This window comes from Rhododendron vialii, chromosome 1a (genome assembly GCF_030253575.1).
Source record: "Rhododendron vialii isolate Sample 1 chromosome 1a, ASM3025357v1".
NCBI classification, from domain to species: domain Eukaryota; kingdom Viridiplantae; phylum Streptophyta; class Magnoliopsida; order Ericales; family Ericaceae; genus Rhododendron; species Rhododendron vialii.
In genome coordinates, this window is record NC_080557.1 from 12,526,916 (window position 1) to 12,553,069 (window position 26,154).

The 26,154-nt window shown below is 38.0% G+C and overlaps 4 protein-coding genes across 5 annotated transcripts in view; 3 read left to right on the forward strand and 1 right to left on the reverse strand.

Moving 5' to 3' along the window:
* Positions 1-16,492, forward strand: part of LOC131302417 (disease resistance protein RPV1-like) — a 73,217-nt gene extending 56,725 nt beyond the window's left edge. For both annotated transcript variants that reach the window (XM_058329053.1, XM_058329042.1), the window contains exon 6: positions 16,002-16,492. The gene's annotated coding sequence lies outside the window, so the exon portion shown is untranslated. The remainder of the gene's footprint in view (positions 1-16,001) is intronic.
* On the reverse strand, positions 9,941-17,067 carry LOC131328344 (ABC transporter C family member 10-like). The gene is given in 22 exon segments (XM_058361296.1): positions 9,941-10,151; positions 10,262-10,316; positions 10,319-10,503; positions 10,574-10,637; positions 11,266-11,405; positions 11,408-11,470; positions 11,473-11,557; positions 12,675-12,827; positions 12,829-12,887; positions 13,053-13,347; positions 13,447-13,544; positions 13,619-13,874; positions 13,876-14,165; positions 14,168-14,234; positions 14,406-14,544; positions 14,786-15,159; positions 15,161-15,299; positions 15,301-15,835; positions 15,838-15,898; positions 15,900-15,920; positions 16,119-16,251; positions 17,036-17,067. Coding segments are annotated over 22 exon segments (3,306 nt in total). The 3' UTR covers positions 9,941-10,089.
* Positions 17,068-19,499: 2,432 nt separating this feature from the next.
* On the forward strand, positions 19,500-20,004 carry LOC131328352 (TMV resistance protein N-like). The gene is made up of 2 exons (XM_058361303.1): positions 19,500-19,943; positions 19,990-20,004. Exons 1-2 carry the CDS (start codon positions 19,500-19,502, stop codon positions 20,002-20,004), a joined length of 459 nt encoding a protein of 152 aa, XP_058217286.1.
* Positions 19,873-25,293, forward strand: LOC131302423 (disease resistance protein RPV1-like). Its single transcript, XM_058329071.1, has 6 exons — positions 19,873-20,017; positions 21,465-21,649; positions 21,833-21,958; positions 22,148-22,423; positions 22,511-23,806; positions 24,603-25,293. The coding sequence occupies exons 1-5, from the start codon at positions 20,005-20,007 to the stop codon at positions 23,654-23,656; spliced, it is 1,746 nt and encodes a 581-aa protein (XP_058185054.1). The 5' UTR covers positions 19,873-20,004; the 3' UTR covers positions 23,657-23,806; positions 24,603-25,293.
* Positions 25,294-26,154: the final 861 nt, after the last annotated feature.

The following is a 26,154-nucleotide window of genomic DNA, read 5'->3' on the forward strand; positions in this document are numbered from 1 at the left end:
CTACCCTTTTTGATTATAAAAAAAAAGTGGAATATCATTTGGGGCATCCCGGTCATAGTTGAAACCTGCAGGTTCAGGAGGAAGGGGGAAAGCCTCGAGGTTGGATTCTAGAAATCAGAGCAAGAGAATTAAAAAATGTGAGATACCAATAGGAGAGGGACATGGAAATTTAAAGAAACCAAATCAGTCGAAATAGCACAGGAAAAAATTATGTAATGAAATAAATGAAAACTAAAAAACTACAAATGATTCCTTTTAGGGCATGATTTGCTGATGCATCATGTATATATATCATTAACCAACAGCATCAAAAGATTCTGCGATGACACCAAGTTCAGGTTGTCAGCTCTGTGCTATTCATTGTCACCTTTTGTAATACAACAGTTGCTCCCAGGAACTGTTGCCGGAATCCACGAAATAATGTTAGGGGAGACTGGTTTAGGTAAATATCTCATGCATTTCCCAACAACTGTGTCTTCCACAGCCAACCAGTTGCACAGAAAAAAATGCCCAAATAATTTAAAGGATCTTCTACACATAATAGTTTAGGATCTTCTACACATAATAGAACTTCTACCTAAGTCCCCCGTATGTCCAACATCAAAGACTTCTCCCTAATAAAAGAAAAACTAACTTCTGAAAGGACATAAAAGTAGAAAGGATTTCACTAATGATATTGGAAAAGGGAAAAAAAGTATTTGAAACTGCATGGACAACTAAGTGGCACACGTCCACTTGGGCCTCTTTGAAGAAGGTCATCAATACAATACAACACACTTCACCTCCTCTAAAAAATCCTAGCTCGCCTAGGTTTATAAATATAAATATTTGCTATTTTATTATCTTTTTAATTAATCAATCCACTAATCAATAAATAAGCTAATCAAATGAATGAGAAGCAATAAAAAGACGAACGCAACGATATACGTGGAAAACCCTAAACGGGAAAAAACCACGGGAAGGAATCAAACACTATAAACCATTATGCGGTTACAAGTAATCTTACCCTACGATTTGAATCCTCACAATCGAGCCTAAGACCTACCTACTTGCTGAATCCACGTTCACCACACCCAGTGTTTGACCGCCACTGCCTTGAATCCACAAGCCTTCCGTCTGCTTCCCGGAAATCCACCAAAAGACTTCAACTTTCCTAGGAATCCTCCGTGGGGCTTTTCTCAAATAAGTTGAAGAAGATACTGAAATCTCTTGGAGATATCTTGTACACTCAATGATCCATCGATCTCATTGTACTCCAAGGTTCAAAATGAACAAAAAAAACCTCTTCCATGTAACACAATATGACTGCCTCCTTTTCTATATTTTTTTCGTTACACCCAGGGATGGAAGCATCTCTCACTTTTTATAGCCTTAGTCCACATGTCCTTATATAGATAAAATCTTCTAGGTCATGGAGATATGCCGTGGCTTAATTGAACCGTCCAATAGATCACTTACCGATCAATCGGTAATTTAATCTAACCAATCTGTTTTCCCACCGTGGCTTAATTTGAAGTGCATCAATTTCCATGCAAATCTTTCCATGAGCACCAATTTCTTTTCCCCCTAGAACAATTCTTTCCTTTTCGATCTACCCATACGAAACCCTCACTCTCAATTACATAAAAAGATTCTTTCCACTCTAAAATCCTATACAGACTCACTATGCTTAGAAAAGATTAAAAAAATAACAACTCGATAAAGAATGGGATACAAAAGAAAATGTGCCTTGTCAATGGAATTGCCAACCAAAATAAATGCAATATGGTCCTAACATCCTCCAACCAAGAAATCCCAAGCTTCTTTTCTAGAACACCAGCCAAAACTCAACCAATCAAACAACGGTTGCATAAAAAAACTCGAAATGAAAGAGTGCACAATAGAACAAATAATTCAATGTGCTTTGTCTGATCAAATGATCGAAGATTTCCAGAAGTAATTACTTTGGAGTAGATATATACACATATAGATCATCGCACCCAAAGGCTATTCATAGCAACTCCAAAGTGGTTGGATGCCTCTCCAGTCCCCACTCATTTGTTCGACAGATTGACACCTCACTTGATAAACATTTGTTCATAGCAACTCCAAAGTGGTTGGATGCCTCTCCAGTCGCCACTCATTTGTTCGACAGATTGACACCTCACTTGATAAACATTTGTTCTCTCTCTCTCTCTCTCTCTCTCTCTCTCTCTCTCTCTCGGAAAAATAACCTGTTTTTTTTTTTTGCCCTCCCTCTGGTGGTGATCAACCTCTCTCGATTAGATTCAACATCACACGCTTCAAAAAAGTAGGGCCAATTTTTTTTTTTTTTGTTTTTGTTTTGTCAACAATCGTCAAACAACGGCATGACATCTCCCAAATCCTATTTGAATCAAATATTTGCGGAAGTAATTACTTTGGAGTAGATATATACACATATAGATCGTCACACCCAAAGGCTATTCATAACTTCATAGCAACTCCAAAGTGGTTGGATGCCTCCCCAGTCCCCACTCATTTGTTCGACAGATTCAACACCTCACTTGAAAAACATTTGTTGTCTTTTTCGTCTCTCTTTCTCGGAACAACCACCTGTTTGCTTTTTCTTCCCTCCCTCTGGTGGTGATCAACCTCACTCTCGATTAGATTTAACATCGCACGCGTCAAAAAAGTAGGGCCATTTTTCATTTTGTTTTTGTCAACAATTGTCAAACAATGGCATGACATCTCCCAAATCCTATCTGAATCGCTTGTGGCGGATCTAATCACGTCGTCTCATCTAGACATTTGTCTTTGTGTGGTCCTCATCCTTCTATAACCCCTTGAATAAAGCAAGGATAGACTTCAATTTCTTAATTTTTTCAGGCTCGACTTGGATTCTCAGATATACAATTGCATATTTTGAAGACAACTCTTCACATTTTCACAAGTAAAATTCCACCCTCGGGACCACTCCTTTACAACTTCAATTTGGTCGAGATTCAATGAGGAACCATGGCCCACCAATGGATGCGATGTAGATGATGGCTTATAGTGCACATTGGATATGTCATAGGCAAGATTCACGAATTTGGCTTGTTTCCTGTTTTCGTCAAATTTTTTGAAAACCCATCCAAACAAGGCATAAATTGTTACAATAAGCCTGCTATCCCTATAGGCATCACAAACATTAACCGTATATTCCATTTACTTTTCTCACTAATATCGATGGGTGGAATAAATGGAAGGGCAACAGGAGCAATTCATCAAACACCTTGAGTGCAATGAGTATTTATCGAACTCCTGAGCATGATATTAAACATATAAGCATGAAAAGCTCCAACGCAGATTCACCATGAGAGAACAGTTTTTTTCGGAAACTTACCAGTGGATCCTACCGAAGTGAACTTTTAATTTCGAAACCAATCGGCTGGATGGCTTTGGTAATTTCTTCACTAGAATTCAGTCTTGAAATGAGAACGGAGGAGCATTGAGAGGCTATTTCACGGGAACTCTCGACTGTCGGAGAGTTGAGAGGAAGAAGGACATTCAAGATGCTCTTAAAATGGTCTGGGAGAGTTGTGAGAGATGTGACAGTTCGTATGCTTGAAGAGAAGCGGTAGGGGAATGTGTCTGTTAGGAGATGCAACGGTTGGAATGCGGCGTATCGTGCTTGCCATCGTTTCAATAAGACGGGTTGTGGAGAGGGTGTAGGAGTCCACGCTGATTTGGGTCTGTTATTTGAGGTCTGTTTAAGGGGTTTTTTTTGGAAGGAAAAGTGTGGGAAACACTTTGAGGGCTTCACGTTTTTATGAGTAGATCTCGGCTTCTCCTTCGTCATCAAGTGCCGCTTTGGATTTCAACAATGGTGGTGGTGATCATGGTTCTTTGGCGGTGATGGTGGTTTGATGACAAATATCAATTCATATTTTGGGTTGCAAAATATCTTGCCCTTTGAAAGTGGAGTTCTTATTGAAGATATTCGCCGAGGAGTTGATCGGTTAGGATTTGTGATTTTATTTCGGTTAGGATTTGTGATTTTATTTTAATTCGTAGATCGACGAATGTAGTTACTCGCACTTTAGCAACTTCATGTTTGCGAGGTTCTGACATTCCTACTTAGGAAACTAGACCTCCTGATTGGTTATTGAATTCTCTGTGGAACGATAATCATTCTCTTTGATGTATTGTTATAGGTTTTTTTTTATCGGCAATTTTTTTTATTAATCTCTGCAATATTACAAAGATTAAATGACAAGGACATAAAGAAAATTAAAATTACTTAATCTTCACGTTATTCAAGAAGTTCGGCTCCTCTTCAATCCTCCTAAAATCGGAGGATCCTTCAATTTAGATTCAACGGCTGGATTTAACACTACACCTAAAAAGCCATAGGAGTGAGCACACGAAATAATAATCCTCTCTCTGTCCCTCAAAATCAGCCTCTGAAAACCGGATATTTCGTTGCCGGATTGTTTCGTCGCCGCCGAACTCCATTACTTAGCTGGTTCTTTAATCACGTTTGGTAAAACAACTTCAAATCCCAGCAATTAAAGTTGGATTAGGGATTGGTTAGGTTTTGAATAGGAAACGAGAAATAGAAGTGGAAGGAGATGAAGGCAACAAACCTCTCCTCCTGTATTTCAAAAATTCAAGAGATGTTCATAGCAAATTTGATGGGTCTAACTTTTTTTTTTTTGACGTGTCTAATGGTGGGTTTGGGTTTTTCATTTTAGTTTGGGTCTGTGGAGGGGGACGAATTAGATTGGCTACAAGAATGGGGACGGACGTGGCTATGGATTAGAGAGGGGTTAGAGGGCGCAGTAACCATTAATGGCGATGGCTGAGGGAAGAAGGGGAGAGATTGACAGTGGTCCGGTGATGGTGGTAGATGGAAGAAGAGAAAGAAAGTTATCACGTGTTTTTGGTATGAAGAAGATATTTTATTCTTGACCGTTGAATGCAATGGTATCACAATTGTTAATAATAGATTACCTAGAGAAATAGGTAAAAGAAATTTTCATCCAAGATTTAATAGTTGGTCCATTCTCAGCTTTGGTAAAGTCACATTTTGTTATATGATAGAAATGAACAAGAACAAATAAGTTTTAATTAATGTAATAAAGATACCATTTTTGTTCCAAAGACTCTTCTTGCTTTATTTATTTTAAAAAGCTCAGGAACGAATATGTACAGAATAGAAAACACTTCCCATTTCCCACGCAGGAAGAGCAACCTAAACCAAAATGGCATCAGCAACCCATACGTTGATAGTAATGCTATACTGGGAGAATACGGGTTGTTGGGAGTTGGATAGGAAACTACCTTCAATGAGGAATTATGGTGGGAGACTCGTTGAGAATCATTCTGAGCCAATTGATGGCCTATTAGAAGTCGAAAGAGCTCCCATAGCACCCTAGTGCGAGGCTATGCTAGGCGCATGTCTCCTGAAAGTAGGACAAAAGATCCAACTCTTATCCAGCTCAACTCCCGGGCAGATACTACTTCTAGACGAATTAAAATCGTTTGCCGCTCTTAGCGAATTTATCGAGATGTTATTCAGGCTCAGCAGCATCAGTGGCAGAGGTATAGGGGGAACCCATTTCAATTGATCCATATATGGAGCCAGAGCCAGTAGTTTTCACCTGCGGCATAAGGTGACTCCTCCGCTTGCGTTCAAAAAGGTGCAAGTTAAGACCAAAAAAAAGAAGAAGATGCGGAGTACGGTAATTCCTCGGTATGATCATTCGGGAAGTCCCTCCGAGGACGACACCCGCACAATTCTTGCGAGAGCTGAAGAAGCATCTACGGGTAAAGCACCGTATCCATATAACTGCTTGCCACCTACGCTCTGCCATCCATTCCAAGACTCCACGCGTCACATTATCAATAAGATTGGAGGATCCTCCAATTTTAGGAGGATTGGAGAGGAGCCGGACTCCTACCCGAGACCCGATCGCTAGTCCGAGACCAACCAAAGCCCTATACATGCACCAAAAAAATGAAACCCACTGCTCAAACCACCGCCCTGCTAAAAACCACCAACGATCGAGATTAGAAATGCTGCCACCGTCGCGCAGACTGCCGTGAATCCGCCGTACTGCTATGGTTTTTTACTAATGAAAGTATCCTACCATGTTGACAAAAAAAAATGAACCATATTTTTGCTAAGAGAGATGAACGGTCAAACCCTTATCATCCATATTAATTTTGTTAAAACATATGTGATTCAATCAGCCTTTAGTGCTTTCTGATCACCTTGAATTTTGCCATGGGAATCTTAACGTTGAAGTCAACAAAATGAAAGGCTAGACTGATAAATAAGATCATTGTGGCTCTCATCTTACATAAGATATAAGAGCATCAGCAGTTGAATAAGTAAATGTGAATAATCAAAACATGCCACATCAGATTTTGATTATCCATTTAGAGGTTGCTAAAGTTAGCAATGTCAAATCCTACATTGGTTATTTTTTGCTCATAATAAAAACAAATGGGCTCTCCAAACCCCTCATTTCACGCATATTTTTTGAAAAAGCGGTTAAGGAAAGAAAAGAGTTTATGTTAGAAATAGTTTAAAAAAAAGTTTTTCGAAACAAAAAATATTTTTTCAAAAAACACACTTTGTTCACTTAAAAACTGTAAATACAATTTTGAAATTTTTTAAAAGAATTGTATTTACACAAATAGTTTTGAAATTTCAAAAACTATAAATACAGTTTTTTAAAAACATATTTTGTTTAAAAAATAGTTTTCTATAAAAGAGTTTTGAAATTTCAAAAATAGTTTTTTGAAAAACACACTATTTACTTACAGTTTTTAAAATTTTTGAAAAAATTGTTTTTTTGTAAAAAACAAAAGTTTCTGAAAATTACAGCTTTTTAAAGTTATTTTTTGTAAACATTGTTGAGAGAGAGAGAGAGAGAGAGAGAGAGAGAGAGAAGGTTTTGTGTAATGTTGGTGTACTTGATTGAGACATAAAATTTGGTTATTGGCAAAAAGTTGCTAGTTTTGATTATTTAAAGGCCAAAATTTGATGAGTTGCTAAGTTTGGTTATTCTAATGTGAGCACTTTTTTTGAACAAACATTGCTAACCTTAGCAACATTTTGATTATGCTTATTCCACTGTGAATGCTCTAAGGCCATCCACAGTGGCATAATCAAAAATGGATAATCAAAAGTTGACACATCAGCTTTTGATTATCCATTTAAGAGGTTGCTAAGCTTAACAATGTTGAGGTCCACAATGGTCACTTCTAGCTAGTCCATATCTAAAATAAGGGATACACTACAATTACACTCTCTCTCCCTTTGTGTTTTCCACCATTGATCACTTTCCTCCATTACACTTTTTTTTTGGCAAAAATATATCGATTTTCTCCTTTAATTTTGGGAAAAAAATTGGTGACTTTTTTCCCTAATATTATGAATTTGGAAAAAAAATCATGTACTAAAAAAAAAAAAAACAGATGTGTTCTTGAATTTGTAAAAAAATGTAAGGTTTTTTATGTACTCAACCACAGGGAGAGGAACGAAAAAAGAATAAAAATAAAAACGAAAAAAAAGTGAAATACCTTAATGCAGCGACAAATGTTTTCCACCATTGATCACTTCCCTCCATTACGGTTTTTTTTTTGGTAAAAATATATCGATTTTTCTCTCTTAATTTTGGAGAAAAAATTGGTGACTTCCTTCCCTCATATTATGAATTTGGAAAAAAAAATCATGTACTCAAAAAAAAAAAACAAAACAAATGTGTTATTGAATTTGTAAAAAAATGCAAGGTTCTTCATGTACTCAACCACAAGGAGAGGAACGAAAAAGAATAAAATAAAAACGTAAAAAAAAGTGAAATACCTTAATTCGGTGCAATGAGTTGAATTGTAAATGATTGAAAGATATGAGCTTCACTTTTGGAGGGAAAGAAAAAGAAAGAGTTTGTGGCTGAAGAAAATGAGATATAGAGCAGGCGAAGAAAATAAGAAGAAAATACCATTTGAAACACGTGTGTATATAAATTTTAGAACCAGTTAACTTATGTAGTGTGAGATCCACAAATTTTGATTATTGAAAAAGGTTGCTAGTTTTGGTTATCCAAAGCTCAAAATTTGATTATTTCTAAGAATGTTGTTAAGTTTGATTATACCATTGTGAGCCATCTTTTACCTCAATATTGTTAACTTTAAAAATGATTTGCTTTTGATTATGCCACTGTGGATGGCCTAAGCAACATGAAAGATTGTTGTACATTAGAAGACCGTATCATAGGTCTTTCCCTTGATAATTCAAATGGCTATATTTAACTATGGGAAGTTGTATCTTGCATTAAGGCAAATTTTGAAGGAATATGGAAGCAAACAAGAAAGGAAAGGATGGAGGAGCCTATATTGTGACTAACGGCTAGTTGACTGTGATAATCTTCTACATACTTACTATAAATGAATCAATAAGAAGAAGAAGAAAGAGAAAATGAACTCTTGAAGAAAATACTATAGTGAGCGATTCAACTATACTCTTTATCTTAATATCTATACATTTGTGCGAGAGTTCTTATTTAATTTGATCTTCATTGTAAAATAGATTGTACACCCTATCACCCTTGTTTATACTCATATGAGAGATCATCTTCTTTGAGTTGATTTGGAGAGAAAATCACTTGAAGTTAGGTGTGACTAGCATATATTGGAGTAAAAACTAGTTGGGTTAGTATTCATTTTCTTCTATAACACATCAAGTTGACGTCGTACTCGCTACCTAAGAAGTACAGATATGTTTATCAGCCTTATTTATCCGTGTCCGTCTTTTGTTAGACACGAACACAACACTACACTCTCCAGCAGGTACGGACACAATAAGGGGCACGTAGGGTCAAGTGCCCCCACCCAAATTAGAGGGTTTTTTTTTTTGTATTTGCTATCCTTTTAGATTTTATCCCATAGATTTCAAAGAGGAATTATTGCACAGCAAGCTAACCCACCGCTACAATGTTGGTTTGATAACCAGATATCCGGGTCAGCTTGGGCCCACCTCTACTGATTCTAGGGTACTGAAGTTGACCTCCACAAGATTCGAACATGCAACCTCATGAAGGACAAATATCATTAACTTTCTCATTCCTATTTGGCCAAACCCGAATCTCGGGGTGGTCTTTTGTTTGATACATTACATATTGACTATTGTACCTTGAAATTGGAGCTTTGATTTTGATCTTGAGTTGGGAATTCTTGTTATCTAAACTAAGAGTACCTTTTTTGATAAACAAATCACAACTTCCTATATTGAAAAAATTAGGGCTTTTAATGTATTTTGTAGCCTCATTTGTACTTGTACTTTGTCATTGATAATGCATTTCGTCTAACTAGGTAGTATTTGAAGTTTATCTTATTTGTGTAAAGTCAAGGAAAACTATTTTTTTTTATTGAAAACATGGAGAAATACCTTAAAGGTACATGTATTGTAGAAACTTTTTGTAAATATACATATTATATAATTTTATTCGGTACTAAATATTTAAGCTTTGCGTCATTTGTTTTTTTATAATTTTTTTCTCGAAGATCACAAAACAGTATGTGCCCTACCCGTTGTGATTTTCCGGGTCCGCCACTGCTCTCCAGGCAGATGTTGGACACACCTGAATACATTATTTTGTTTTTTCCCCCCTTATATTTTGTTTAGTCAGAGAGATTGTAGACACATTAGCGCACGTCATGGACATGTTGGGATCACATCAAAAGGTGAAACAATCACCTTAGATTTTTATCTTCACAGTGTTAATACTGTTTTGTTCTCTAACTTGATAGCAACAATGGCCGATCAAGGAAAAAAAAGCTTGATAGAAATAATGTATTCGGCTTTTATACAAATTCTTAAGATCAATCCAAAATATTTATGTTCTGTATTTTTAGACGTGTCCCTCCTGTGTCTGACGTGTCTTGAATTCAAGGGAAAATAATGGTGTGTCCGCATCTGTATCCATAGCCGTACTTCTTAACTTGACACAAATTGGCAGGCTGGCAGCTTAATGCAAGAGGCTCTTCAAGTGTGGACTAAGGAAGGTCAGAATCATGTAGCCTTACTCTGCTTTGTGAATCAATTTCTGTCATCATCTCTTCATATTCTACTTCTCTCTATGGTATTGAGTCTTCGTTACTCATGAGCTTCGTCGGCCTATCGTACTCTACTACTTGTCCTGTAAATTCAAACAAAGAAGCGAAAAAAAAAAAAGAGAACAAATCTTCATGTGACGTTTCTCTTTTTGATAACATTGTTCACATGATCAGAATATGAGGACTCACTTACCATCACTAATGGAAAGAACCATAGTGGAGTCCATCACAGTGGGTATTCTATGAGCCCCACTGTGATTACAGTGCAATCTGCAAATTCCGTTCTGATTATTTTTTGGATTACAGAATCTGTTGCGTTATCGATAGAGGCAGTGGCTTCGTCAAGTACTAGTATCTTCCTTCTCTTCAGTAGTACTTGTCCCAGGCAGAATAACTGCCTCTGTCCCATGCTCCAATTTGATCCATCTTGCACAACTGCATTGTACAAACTTTTTAGTCCAAAGCTTTTCTGCTTTGATGTTCTCTAAATAAAAATGCTACTTACCCAAGGCGTCCAATACCTCCTCTTTCTCTTGAACCGCCTCCCATAGCTGAAATTTTTCAAGAACCTTCCATACATACATGTTTCGGAAATGGTATCGATTAGGCCAAGCAAATAACGTTCTAATAAACTGGTTACTGTGACTACTTTTTTGCAAGTATGTGAGAAATATCATTGGTATCATTCATAGTATGAAAGTGGAAACAAGAACAACGTGATTACAGTTTTCTTCTTTGGAACAACATGATTACAGTTTTTCTTCTTCAGAAGTTGCCTTGGCCTCAGGGTTTTAAATAAAGGCTATTACGTAACAGGATTTTGGACCTCCAATACCGTTATTTACTTTTGTATCGAATATATGGCCACATCGCCGAAATCATTACATTTCGCGATACTGTGATTTTAAGGGCTAAAACTATGAACTAGAAAAATGAAGCGACGCGTTCACCAAAACCCTTCTTCTATAGAGCAAATATTACAGCGGCTACATTTTGTATTTGAAGTGGCACTAGAATCTTTTCAGCAGGAAAACATGAGATTTATGTTACTTAGATGCATTTATCCAGTAGTTTGGAAATTCAAGGGCAAGTAAAGAAACCTAAGATAGGTGTTTTGTATCTTCGCTTTAGAAAGAAGTGCAGAAAATTTGTGTTTGATACAATTACTTGAGCTTTTATATGTGACAGAAACCTTACCGCCCATATTTCCTGATCAGTATACTCCATTATCGAGTCTAGATTGTATCTAACAGACCCACTAAAGAGAGTTGGATCTTGTGGGATGACCCCCAAGTGTGATCTCAGGTCATGAAGCCCAAGAGTACTTGTATTTTTGCATCTACTATGATACTTCCCTCAGTAGGCTCGACGAGGCAAAACAAGGCATTGATAACAGTTGTATCCGTCCCACAATTCCGATTTTGTCCCCTCCTTCAAATACTCAATTTATCCCCCGAAGTACTAGAGGAGAATTAGATCGATATCTAACCTGGTTGACACCATTTTCTCTTTAGCACGTCACTGTACATGAATTTTAGCTAGAGAAAAAGATACTACAATGCTATTTTACCTTTTTTTTGGTAAGTGAAAATTTTATACCAACAAACGGAGCGAAAAAGCTACACAAAGCAACAGGGGCATCCCCCTGGAAACCTATACATCAGAAGCCCCAACAGTAGGCAAAAAACCAACTCAAAACAAGAAAACAACATCCTATCAACAATTGTTAACAGCAAAAATTCTAGAGTCCAGGAGCCAAGCATCACAAAGATCTCAGTTCTGGGCCGAGAACTTCACCGTTGCCCAAGAGTTAGCCTTAGCTAGAATTGAATTAAAGATGGTCAGAGAAACTGCAGCCACATCTCTAGATCGGCCTTGAAAAATTCTCAGGTTGCGCTCCCCCCAAATATAATAAATGGAGGCTGCCAAAGAGAGCTTATAGAGAGAATTCCGGAGTCCTTTTCCCTTTCTATTTTGGACTGCCCACTCCAATTCCTGAGACGGGCAATATAGATCGAGTAATACCATTCCTAGATAGTATTTTTTTGCCAAATTGAGGAAGAAAAATGGCAGTCAAAAAATAGATGAGGGTGAGACTCCATGCCAGACAAACACAGGACACACTGAGGAGACACCATACCTCAACTCACCAACCTATCTCGAGAAGGCAATCTCCCCAAAACAGTCAGCCACTCAATAAAGCTCCACCAAGGAATTCCATAACCAAACCACACAATAGCATGCCAAGGTTGAATGGGATTTCGGTGCCTACAAGCCTCCCAAGCAGATTTGGCAGAATATTTACCATCTGCAGTCAGAGTCCATATAAGCATGTCCCTAGCAGATGGAGATGGCAGAAACCCAGCAGGAGTTTCCCTCATAATTTCCATAATAGCCTTGTTACGTTGCCTAGGCTACTTCCAAACCCCCTCATCAATGATAGAAGAGACCTTAGCCTGTAATGCCCTTCCCCTATGAGCCACCACAGTCTCTCCAAATCTCTTGTATAAAGCCCCAATTGGATGCCAATAATCTATCCATAAGAAAGTGTCTGTACCATTACCAATGACATACCTAATCCACTCTTGGCAAGTATGCTATTTTACCTTCATATCACGGATCTCAACTTTACGAAATTCCGGCCAGTTCAGGGCTGGTTGATTGCCTTCTATTTTTGGGGGGGCTTCACTAGGTATATGCATATATTGTTCTAGCCTTTCTATGGCAATAATTGTTTACATTGTGCTCTGGCTTTGGACCCGAAAGAACGAGAAATGTGTTAAGTGAAAGACCAAATGATAGTGCCATTCCAATAAATCCTGACATGAGAAAATCAACAACCAATTTGCTCATCAGACTTCTAAACGATTTACCAGTGTATTCCAATAATAACATTGTCGGATGACTTAGGTGAACTTGAAGAACTTTTGGTTATATTATGCATGTAGCAAAGGCAATGAAAACAAGTAATATTGATTTGTGACCTGATTTGGAAGCATCATTGGAGAGGAAAGTTATGCCAAGCGCTGAACATGACAAAACAATTGCACACAAGATTTCTAGGCACTAGAACAACCACTCGTTTGCTGAAAATTTGTGGAAGAATAAACTCGCGTTGGCATCAATAAGTTGCAAATTTTCTGAAGAGAACCGGTCTGCCTAGCCAAAAGCCCTGATGGTCACCGCTCCAGTAACGGATTCAGCAAGATGGCTAGCAACTGAAGACTTGGTTGTGCCGTCTAATCGCATCAGCTCTTTTGCAGAGGCAAAGTACAATCTCTATTTGTTAAAAGACAAAATACGTTATCAAATGGTATGCTGGCGTAGTTTGTGAGAAATAACGTAGAAGCACTTGTGTAAGTTGCATTGTTGGGTTACTTGTAAGATTATGGTAACAATAACCATAGGTAAGATGACAAACAAGATAGGCCATGTGAGGGAAGCCAATACTCCAAAGCTAAAATATGCATTCATAGCTAAGATACGTATACAGAAAGAAAGAAAAAAATCTGTAAGTTCCCTAGATTCCTTGAAGCATAACTTGCATGACAGTTGTTTATTGTAAAGATTCTTTCCCAACTGAGTATCCTTCCCAATGGTGTAGAATCATATAATGAGATTGGTGCTCGGAAGACAGAGGTCACTAACTCGAAAAAAATAGCTATCGATGTCTTAATACCCAGAAAAACTACATGATAAGATCTTGGGAGCAAGAATATTAACATGCCACACCCTATCAATGAGTATACTGATATCAGCTCCAATCTGCTTACACTTGACTCCTACAAATGTGCAGCGAACCGTAGACTCTGTAATCTGTACAAGCTGCCCAATTATAAAGACACAGTGAACGATAACCAAAAGGAAGAGGTACAAGAATCCCTTGCTTTGCTTCAGACACTGTATTCAAGGCTTGAGACACGTATCTCCTATTTCTCTTTCTTCTTCCTTAATCAACTGGTCTCCAAGTGATTCTCTTCGATGTCACTCAGTATAAATTTTCTGGATCTATTCCTTTGGTGTTTTTGGTTCTTCAAAACCAAACTCAGATTGCAAGTTCAAATCAGACGTGACTTTATGAGAATTGACAAGGTTCTGAATTGCTGACTATAAGCTAACAACTGATCATAGGTAGCTGCTTCCACAATCTTCCCTTCAGACACAAACTGTCGACAAAACCGATGGACAGAACATACCATTTATGCAGTATTAGCCAAACGATTTTTGAACGCACATGCTTTGGTAGGTGTGAGTTTACCACATAGGGGATAAGTTCATAAATAAGATCAATGTTAAAGAAGGATAACCCAGAAAGTGCAAACAGTTAAAATCCTAACCAAGATAGAATCGAATGCTGGAAGGATATCAACTTGGTGGGTAACGAGTAAGACTGTTTTCCTTGCAAAACTACAAATCTTCATACAAGCAGTTAAAACTGCTCGGTCATTTCCTTGCAAGAGGTTACATATGAGCAGGCTATGGACATATAGAGCTCAGAGATCAACAAATTGCCTATCGATATGTTGGTGCAGAATAATGTGCTATAATATATGGTTTTTAACAGTAAATTTAGTTGGCTCCTACTTATATACCAAATGTAAGTTTTAAAAACATTTATGTGCAAAAGCAGCAAAATGAACGACTTCCTACATTTATTTTTACAGCCTATCTAATATACGTGCACACAAATGTATAGGTCAGCCGATTCAAAGTTTGCTAGATTTCAAGCTGTAAAAGAAGTAGTTGAAGACTTACTATGCCCTTGATGTCTTGAACCTCCCCAAGAATTGCCGCTATAAGGGTCGATTTACCTGAGCCAACCTCTCCACATACAGCTATCTTCTCACCACAATGAACCACCAAGTTTATATCATTTAGAGTTGACTTTAAAGAGCTAGATTCCCATGAACTTCTGGTGGTACTAATAAATATAGCTTGGTTGAATCGCTCCGCATCGCATGTTTTCTTGGCATATCTATTCTGCAATTCAGGTGCATTGAGAAACTTCATGATTCGTGAGAATGAAACCATTGCTTCAATAAACACTGCCCCAACATCAGGGATCATTCTTATGGGCTCCTGAAGAATGCGGGAAAGCCGCAAGAAATGTGAACACAGTACTGGCATTGATAGGAATCCCAAATAAGTAGCAAGCCCAAAAGGTAGCAACTGATACCATGATTGGGGATACCCAAAATAGAACCATATAGTACCCTTTTTGTGACAAGACTTGCTAACAAATTCTTGAAATGAGTCTCCCAAGCATATAATTTTAAGACTTTCATGTTCGTCAGTGCCTTTGCCATAGCCTTAAGCCTCCAATCTTGTGCCAGCATAAGTTTTGCCAAATACTTATGCTGTAATTTGGCCACTGGATAATTTGCCAACACGGTCAATACAATCACTACCACCGCTGCAATAGCTGCAGTCCCCATAGCGTAGTATACGATTAAAAATGCAAGGCAGATCTGAAGGCCTATTGTCCATGTCTGATGAATCCAATACGGGAATTCGCCTATACTATAAGCATCCACCATGACATAATTTGTTATTTGACCAGGAGAATGGTTTGTCTTAGCAGCATTTGAGAGTTTTAGTTGCTTCTGATAAATTGCTACAGTTAGCAAGGACCTTATTTGGAGCCCAATAAGTCTAGTTCTAAAGCTCCATTGCCTCTCTGACAGTGATTCGAAGCATTTCCCAAGGAAGAGGCATGCAGTGAGTGCATATCCCTCATATTTAAACGTTTCTTTTCCTTCGGCTACCAAAATGCTATCAGAAACAACGGGCCGGTAGCCAGTGTGAGTACCTTGATCAACGCGAAAAAACCCAGAAACTAAAATAGCTTTCAACTGCCAGAGAAATACTGAACATTCTTGCTTTCAGTGTTATAATTTAATTTCTAGGTAACAAGCATTACTGAAATTACAGAGGTAGTACGGGCCTTCTAAGGAGACCTATCTCTATCAGATCTCAACTAAGGCATAAGACCAGGGCACAACAAGGTCTACAGTTCTCATACTAGCTCAGACAACGACACGAGCCAATACAATGAGGAGATGAAGAAATTCAGGAAGATGGCTTTGGGAAGCCATGAGTATGGAGCTAGCAGCGAGTACAGCAACTCCACTAGTGATTACGGTCTGCGCACATCTGGGTTGAGTAGGGAAGGCCAACAGACCCCTAGAGAAATGGAGATAGGAAAGATGAAGCAAGACAGTCGACATTTCAATTTCAGTTGTTTGTGAATTTAATTGCAGAGTGGCATGCCTTGTGTTTATAGACATTTCAATGTGAGCTTTGTTTTGGTTATTCAGATTTGTTGAGAAGTGTTGTTTAACTTGCTTGAGTTCAAATTGACAGTTGGATTGGAATCTGAGTGAAGATAGATGAAATCCAAGCTGCTTTTGGATCGATTTATTTATTCATGTGTCGTTTCTTATTGCAGAACTTTTATATTTATTCATGTGTCGTTTCTTATTGCAGAACTTTTATATTTATTCATGTGTCGTTTCTTTTTGCAGAACTTTTATAATTGGGACGTAAGGCTTGTGTGGTTTCAACTAATTCTTTGTGGGTTTGATTTAAGCCTAATTTATTTCTTGATCATTGTGACGTCTCAACATCGGAAGGTTGTACAAAGAATGTGAATGGAAGATCTACACCACATTTTTTGGATGAAATGTTGCGGTTCAAGTCAGTACATGTTGATTTTGTTCGAAAAGTCCGTACATCAGGATGGTGTTGTAGCTTGCTCTCTTACTCCCCAAGTCCAAGTACAAAACAAGGGAATCAGTTAGTGCCTACTAGCCGATTTTCAGAGCGCATTCCGATGACAAGTCAGTAGAGAAGGAAAAGTACGTAATCCTCAAATAGCTAGTGATGGTATAGCTTGCTAAGGTTTATAATATACATTTTACAAAGAAACTGTATTTTGATGTCATGTAATTTCGTGCCGAGCACGTACCTCATGACGTCACATGACTTGTGAGTAACCATTTTCTAATTAGGTGTCATGTACGACGATTGTCAGATGACACGTAGTTCAGTGGCATGTGGCCTGGCCATTTCACTTGGCGTCCCGTGGCGCCAACCTGTCAGGATTGTCTTCCCAGGTTGAACCGAATCCAGTCCGGCCCAACCCAGCCCATTGATCTTCTACCAGCAGTGGGTGTCATGTATGACGATAATTACTTGCTGCCATATTCCTAGTCTCTTGTTGCAATCTCTGGGTTTGACAAAGCTTGGCTGATGGTGTATTTGAATTATGAATTTGGGTTAACACGAGTGGAAAATGATGGAAAATTAAAAATGAACTTTGGCTTCTTCAGTTCTTCTTCTTTTTTAATTTCTTTTATTCCACTACAAACCAGTGCACATAGCCATTTTTTGTATAATGTGTTTGGATCAAAGATTTGTGAATTGGTTTAAACAAGACAGAGGCGAGCAATGTAAACAAAAATATGAGATAGCTTATTGATGACATCCCAATTTCGTTTAGCAAGATGTGAGCTCAAGGTCATAAAGGAGAACACAGTTAGGAGCCCGGGAGACAACAAACAATTCAGATGTACTACTTTTATTTTCCAAAAAGAGCTCATCAAAACTCGATATAATGAGGGTTTTAGTAGTGTTCATAAATTGTGCTTTTGAGGGACATATATGAAATTTCTTCTTAGAGTGGCCGAGTCAATATCAGGGGCAAGTTGTAACTTTGCAATGACTCTGTGACAAATCATTCGTAATTTCCCAAATAGAGCTCATCAAATGAAAATATTTAAAAGTCATTTCTTAAAAATAATTTGTGACAAGTCATTTGCTAGTAGTGATTTTTAGTTATGGGTGTTAGGAATCACAGAACGACGTCAATGATTACCGTCACATTAACTGGTTTTGATCAGTTGCTTTTGGCTGTGAGAAATTCTTTTCGAGAAAAAATTTCTAACAAATTCATCAGTTATGGTCTGGTACGAGGGAGGTGGAGATGGATGAGTGATCGGTGGAAGAGAGAGAAAGAATGGAGAGAGAAGTAGTGAAGGGGAAGAAATCTGCTGCACGTGGGGGCAATAATATAAACTCAGCACAATAATATAAACACAGCATAAAAGTCGTGGCATTATAATGATTGAGCTTATTTCTTTTCAAGAACTCTTTAAAAATATTTTTAAAAAATTGAATGACTTTTGTCAGGCTAGCATGCTTAAAGGCCTTTTACGAAGAATCTGCCCTTTTCGAAATCAAACACCAAAAAGTAAAAGTAATTAAAGAGTGGCCTTTATTCCACCGAGACACACCACCGCCAATATCATTAGTTTTCTTCCGAATGACTATATTGTCGCCTTTTCCCCATTGTTTATGCACGAGGTCGAACAATCTTCACTTCCCTCTTCATCTCTATCTATTGGGACTGAAAAATTTCAGCCATCACTCCATGTGCATTCTCTCTCTCTCTGGTCTCTCTTTCTCAAAGTCCGTTAATTTATTGATTTCTAATGTCTCTTCTATAAACCGTGTTTATATTTTGCAGATGATGACATATAGGGGCGGAACTCTTGAATTGGCTCCATAATAAACATTGGGAACGAAGTCCCTAATCTTTTGGTTCGTATCTTGAGAGTATAAGGTACTCACCACTCATATTTTTTGGAGAATGATACACAATTTTTTTTGTTCATGGTATGTATGCATATTCTTTTGTTTATGGTAGCAAATTCTTGGCTTGTTAGCTATGCATTTTTATAGTTAGTTATGCATTCTATTTACGAACTTACGAATGGGGTGTACACTTATTCCACTACTGGCTTTGGTGTTTATTTTGGTGATCATAATCTTGTCTCTTGGTGTGCTAAGAAAAAGCCCATAGTGGCTCGATCATCCACTAAAGTTGAATATAATGTTATGGCTCACACAACTGCATACTTGGTTTGGATTCAGCGATTACTTTCTGAACTTCATGTTCCTATGACTCCTTGTGTTCTATGGTGTGGTAACTGTTTAGCCAGGGCTGGGATTCTAATCTTGTCTTTCATGCAAGAACCAAACATCTCGAAATTGACTATCATTCTATTAGAGAAGAAGTTCTTGCAAACAAATTGTTCCTCATTATATTGGAAATAGCTGACATCAATACCCAACGGTTGTCTGTCAATCCACTAATCGTTCGGGCTCCTCCCATTGGTTTGAAAGGGGTGTTATCCAACTCATCAATCCAAGTGAATATGCATTGAGTCAATAGCCAATCAAATGTCATTTTTATATTGTATATATTGGGATTCTTTCTATGTTGTAATCATCGGACATAATCAATGGAAAAGTAAACCATTTCATCTATTGTTACTTTGCCGGGCAGAAGTTCACAAAATCTCGATTCATCTTTATGCAGTGTGGATCTATAAAAAAAAATTAAAAATCTTTGTGTTGTGTGCATAAATATGGATGCCACGCGGGCAGAAGGATGTTCTTCCTCTTCCATACCCATCCCACCGCAATGGGTATACGACATCTTCGTGAGTTTCAGAGGTGCCGATACTCGTAAAAACTTTACCAGCCATCTGTTTGCTGCTTTAGAGGACAATGGTTTTCGCACATTCAGGGACAACAAAGAGCTCGAAAGAGGAGAATTTATTAGCGGTGAACTACTGAAAGCAATTGAGGGTTCCAGAATTTCTTTAATAGTGTTCTCAAAAGACTATGCTAGGTCGAGGTGGTGCCTTGATGAACTTGTGCAGATCATGGATTGCAGGGAGACTTTGAAACAAATTGTTGTGCCTATCTTTTATGATGTTGTTCCATCTGACGTGCGGAAGCAGACAGGGGTTCTTCAAGACGCATTTACCGAACATGAAAAGCATTTTAGAGATGGATTGGATTGCAAGGTGGAAAAGTGGAGGGCAGCTCTTACTAAAGCTGCCAATTTGTCAGGTCGGCAATTGCTGAATGAGGCCAACGGGTATTTTACTCGACACTTCTAATGTTTACAAGAAAATGATCTTAAAACAGCATCAGTACACACTAATCCACATATTTTGAGGTGCGGGTTGAGTACGTTTTCATACTGCTAGAAGGTTTATTAATCTTAAAAAGTATTTAGTTGACCACAATTTTATATACATCAAATTTCAAATGCCGCAGGACACACTTCGAACTTTGCAATTATTTCACATTTGTACTTGCCTCAGATCAAAACAAGAGAAGGCCTTATTATGCATGACTTTATATATGCCTAGAGAAAGAACTTTAAAATATGAGTATGAATTTTTGACTGATTTCAAAATCACTGTTCTGCTTGTTGCAAGCCTGCAAGGTTACAACTAGTTTATTTGTTTGAGTTTCTAGACCAGATATCCTCAATTAAGACTACTTTTTTGGCCAAAATTAGCATGATTAATTCATCCCATAGTCATGGCTAATTATAGATTTAATGAGTACTTATACTTTTTTTTTTATGTTAATTGATGCACAAATTTGCAGAGATGAAGCAGAGTTAATTAAGATGATCATTAAAGATGTTAGAAAAGTAAATCCAACACATCTAAATGTTCCAGACTGCCAAGTTGGACTAGACCGTCGTGTTGCAGAGCTTAATGTGTTGCTGAACATGGAATTCAATTGTGTTCGCATTGTTGCCATTTGGGGCATGGGTGGAATAGGCAAGACTACAATTGCAAAAAGGCTGTATAATCTCATCCAACACAAGTTTGAACGTAGCGGTTTTCTTGCAAATGTCAGAGAAACTTCGCAACATCCAAATGGTCTGGATCAGTTACAAAAGAAACTTCTTTTGGCTATATTAAATAGAACACATGAAGTAAGGAATTTTCATGAAGGTATCGTGGTTATAAAGAAGACAGCTTACTATCGAAAAAAGGTTCTTCTTGTTCTGGATGATGTGGATAATGTCCAACAATTGAAGGCGTTAGCCGTAGATCGAGATTCCTTTGCTCCTGGAAGCAGAATCATCATAACAACAAGAGATAAGTCTTCGCTAAAAATCCTCGAATTGGGTGAGAATGAGATATATGAGCCAAAGAAATTGAACAAGGACGAATCCCTTGAGCTCTTCAGTTGGCATGCCTTTAAGGAAGACCATCCTCCAAAAGACCATTTGGACCTTTCATGCCAAATTGGGCATTATGCTGGAGGGCTTCCATTAGCTCTTGAAGTTTTGGGTTCCTATTTCTGCGGCGAGAGCAAACCTCAATGGGAAAGTACAATAGCGAAATTAAGAAAAATTCCTTCTAATGATGTTCAAGGAAAACTTAACATAAGTCTTAAGATAAGTTTTTATTCGCTAAGTGAACAACTGAAGAAGTTGTTCCTGGATATGGCATGTTTTTTTGTTGGAATAGGACGAGATTTTACAGTAAAAATATTGGAAGTCTACAACGATTTTGCAGAAGAAGGGATTCGGGAACTAGCCGATCGGTGTCTCATAAAATACGACTGTCATGACCAAATTGTGATGCATGATATGATTAGAGAAATGGGAAGAGAAATCGTGAGGCAAGAATCTCTTGATCCTGGGAAGCGTAGCCGATTGTGGTATCTTGACGATGTCCTTGAAGTTCTGAGAGAAGGCAAGGTGAGAGCCATATGTATTGAGATTTTCATCAATTGTTGATGCTTCATTACTGCAATAATGTTGCAGGCACTTGTTCCCATCTTAATTCTGATTTATTTGACGTGAATATTCCAAGCTTTATATTTTGTTTTCTCACCGAGGTACTTTTTTCTTTCCTCATTTTGAACCGTGTTTTCATATTAGGGAACAGAAGCAGTTAATGGCCTCCTCTTACATGCTACAAATGTCCAAGTGAATGCAAAGCCATTTGAAAAGATGGACAAACTGTGGTATCGTGAGCATGTCCTTGAGGTTCAAAGAGATGGCATGGTGAGGATCACACAACATGATCTTTTTATCAACTGTTCATGTTTAATTACTGTTGTCTATAGTAATGCCACATATGCTTATTCTCATTCTTAATTCCAAGTCTCAACTTACATGAATATGGCTTTATTTTTTGCTTTCTAACCCTTGGTACTTCATTTCCCCTCGTTATGCAATGGGTTTTCTTATTAGGGAACTGAACTAGTTGAAAGGGGCCTTCTAAAGTTTAATGATCTAGAAGATGTCCAAGTGAATCCTAAGGCATTTGAAAAGATGAACAACCTGTGGCTGCTTCATCTCGATTACGTTCACCTAACTTCTGGTTATGAACATATTTCCAAAAGGCTCTTATGGCTAAGCTGGAAAGGCTTCCCTTTGGATTGTATACCGTGGAATTTTTCTATGGAGAAGCTAGTTGCTCTTGATTTGCGTTATAGCAGTCTTAGAAAAGTTTGGAATGGAAATATGGTACGTCCTTATTTCTTTCTCTATCCCACATCTATCGCACGGTATTGCATGTGTGGAAATTAACTTTCCTCAAATTCTTTTGGACAGATTATGGACAAACTGAAGTTCCTTTACCTTAGTCACTGTCATTACCTAACAAGAACCCCTGACTTCTCTGGACTCTACTCTCTTGAGGAACTGACCCTTAATGATTGCAAAAGTTTAGTGGAGGTTGACGAGTCTATTAGATGTCTGAACAAACTTCTTGTCTTAGATATGAAAAACTGTACAAAACTTTGGAAGCTTCCTTCTGGCATTTGGATGTTGAAATCTCTCAAACGTCTTGATCTCTCTGGCTGCTCTAAGCTAGGAAACTTAGCTGTATTTAAAGGACCGCTATATAAATTATGGTGCTTATTCTTCTCATCTTGGACATTGCCACCAAAGGGTGTGCATTCTATTGGGTTTTCACTCATCTCTGTCCAGGCCGCCAGTTGCTTAATGGAATTAAATCTGAAAGACTGCCATTTGTCATATATACCAGAGGAAATAGGGAATCTAATCTCATTACGGACTCTGGACCTTACACAAAACAATTTGTGTACCTTGCCGGAGAGTATCTGTAACCTTACTTGCTTGAAGCGTTTGCGTTTGGAAGACAACAACATGTCACATCTGCCTAGTGGAATTGGGGGGTTGACGTCATTAGAGATTTTGAATCTTGCAAGAAACAGTTTATGTACCCTACCGGATTCCATTGGTAAGCTGTCTTGCTTGAAGGAATTGTTTGTGGGAAATAACAAGCTCTCACATCTTCCTAGTGAAATTGGGGATTTGGACTCTTTGGAGACTTTGGAACTTCAGCGTAATAATGGTTTCCTTGCCTTACCGGAAAGTATATGCAAACTTGTTCGCTTGCAGATATTGAGTTTGTATGACTGCAACTTGTCTCATCTGCCCAATGAAATTGATAGGTTGATCTCATTGGCGCATTTGGAACTTCGACGTAACAGATCACTTATCTTGCCAGAGAGTATCTGGCACCTTACTAGCTTGAACACCTTGGATTTAGGCGACTGCAATTTATCCCATCTTCCTAGTGGAATTGGCGGGTTGGTCTCATTAGAGATTTTGATTATTGAGAAAAATAATATGTGCACCATACCAGATAGTATCAATAACCTTCCTTGCTTGGAGAACATCCGCTTGAATGATTGTGCAAAGCTTCGATCTCTTCCAGAGCTTCCAACATGAACTATTGTGTATGCACCGCGTTGTCCATTATTAGAAAGCCTACCACTTGAATTGGATCAGCTAGGGCGGCGGGTGGACTATTCGGAATCCAATAAAGTAGCTGAGAACAATTTTTTAACTAGTCTCTTAAAACAACTTCCCAAGAGTAAGGTACTCTCGATCTCTCTCACGCATTGGAATGCTTTATAAGGGTGTGTTCCACTAACCAAAATAAGTAGTACTTTTTTTTGAATTAAATGTGATGTATTATGAGAGAATGACCTATCTCGTAAAGCGAAAAATAAGTACACTTAAGAAATAAAACCTTAGAGGAACAGGATTCCATAAGAAGGTAAAATCATGGTTTTTGTAAAGCGGGAAATCAGGTTGAGTTCCACTATGGGATTTTTGGGTTTTTTTCGTTTTGTCCTTGTTCAAATTTTTTTCACGTTTGTTCGTTTTGTGACAAACATTTTTGGATTATTGATTCGCCTCGACAAGAGAAATTTAAAAAGTAATTTTGTTTTACTTTTACCCTAATACTTTTTTTGTAATATCCAAGATAAAGCCCAAAAAGCCGACTTTTTGGGCTTTTATCTTGGATATTTCTAAAAATATTTGGGTAAAAGTCATAATTTTTTATTTTTTCGATTCCTTTCGTCGAGATGAATCAATAATTAAAAAAAGTTTGGTGCAAAATGAGCAAACGCGAAAAAAATTTGAAGAAGGAAATAATGAAAAAAGCCCAAAAATCCCTTAGCACTTGGCGGTATCCAAACCGAACTGAGTCTTGTGTCCCAATCAGTTGGGGTCGGCTATATGAAACCGGCCTGTTTTCCCATTGAGCTCTGTTTAGGGTTATTTCTTCACTTAGATTTAGTAAGCCCAATATGTCTGAATATTTTTAGTTCAAATCTTAAGAAAAAGATGTTTGTACTCTGACTAATTCATTGATCTATTGGAACAGGGGCTCTCTAAACTTCAGCATGTTGTTTCTATTTATGTTCCAGTAGGGGATGAGGTTCCTATTTGGTTCCCGTACCATGGTAGAGGGCCATATGTATCTTTTGTGGTGCTGCCTTCTCCTTCTGTGAAGCAGAAAATGTTGGGTTGGATTCTACGCGTATTAGTATGGGCTCCTCGAGAAGCACCTTACCGACTCCACGAAATACGTATTGCAGTGGTGATTTGCAATAAAATAAAAAAGGAAGTACTAGTATTCCCTTTTCGTGTCAATCCCTCCGATGTAGATCATGTGTGGCTTCTGTATATACCACAGGGGTACAAAGGATTGCAATTAGAAGGCGGTGATGAAGTGGAGATCCCAATATATGAAACTCATCCTAACACACTGGTAAAGAACTGGGCAATTGATCTAATTTACGAGGCTGATGAGATTCACAGGGGCAACGACACCTTGTACCGAGTGCTGTCAATTTAGTAGTAACAAATTCAACTTTGAAATTAGGAGAGTACTCTTGCTTCACAAAGTGAGATTTGGACTTCTCTTACTCTTGTTTTCATCCGATGAACCCACTGGATTTTGTGGGTTGAACCCAGCTTTTCTTTTGTAAAAAAGAGAACTTTTTGTTTTCTTTTGTGTTATTGTTTCTTATTTGCAAGTGCTAATTTGCTCAAAACAAGAACAATTCATTGACAGAAATTCCATTTTTCATACACTTTTTTGTACTGACTAAAAAAAAAAAATGTTTGTACTCTAACTAATTCATGATCTATTCGGACAGGGGTTCTCTGAACTTCAGCATGTTGTTCCAACAGGGAATGAGGTTCCTATTTGGTTCCCGGAGGGCCAAATGTATCTTTTGTGGTGCCGCCTTCTGTTTCTGTGAGGCAGAAAAATGTTGGAATATTGGATTCTACGCATATTAGTCTGGGCTCCCCGTGAAGCACCTTACCGACTCCACAAATTGCATATTGAAGAGGTGAGCTGCAATAAAATAAAAAAGGAAGTATTAGTATTCCCTTCCCAATATATGCAGGTGCTAACGCACTGGTAAAGATCTGGGCGATTGATCTCATTTACGAGGCTGATGAGATTCACAGGGCCAACGACACCTTGTACCAAGTGGTGTTAATTTAACAATATTCAACTTTGAAAATAGGGGATTGATGTGGTGTTAATCTGAACCATCCATTTTTTTTTATGGACACTTTCATGAAAATGTGTCAAGGACCATGACATTTTCCTTGAAATAATCTGCTACACGTGAGATTTGGACTTCTCTTAATCCTGTTTTCATCCAATGAACCCACTGGATTTTGTAGGTTGAACCCAGCTTTTCAAAAAGACATTTTATCTCAAGTTCTAAACTCAGCGCCGCTCAAACTGCCTCTCAACTCTCTCTCTCTCTCTCTCTCTCTCTCTCTCTCTCTCTCTCTCTCTCTCCATCCATTTGCGATTGACTCTATTATGGTCGCCTGGCCTTGAAGCAAGATGCATTAGTGGGCCTGACTGTAAGGTTGTTCATTCGTTATAAAAAAATAATACTAAATAATTG

Bases quoted from the DNA above. Each gene is read 5' to 3' on its own strand.
- LOC131328352 (XM_058361303.1), top strand. From the start codon at position 19,500: ATGGATGCCACGCGGGCAGAAGGATGTTCTTCCTCTTCCATACCCATC.
- LOC131302423 (XM_058329071.1), top strand. The intron at 21,959-22,147 runs GTGAGGATCACA...TTTTCTTATTAG, and splicing joins AGGTTCAAAGAGATGGCATG to GGAACTGAACTAGTTGAAAG. The intron at 22,424-22,510 runs GTACGTCCTTAT...TCTTTTGGACAG, and splicing joins AAGTTTGGAATGGAAATATG to ATTATGGACAAACTGAAGTT.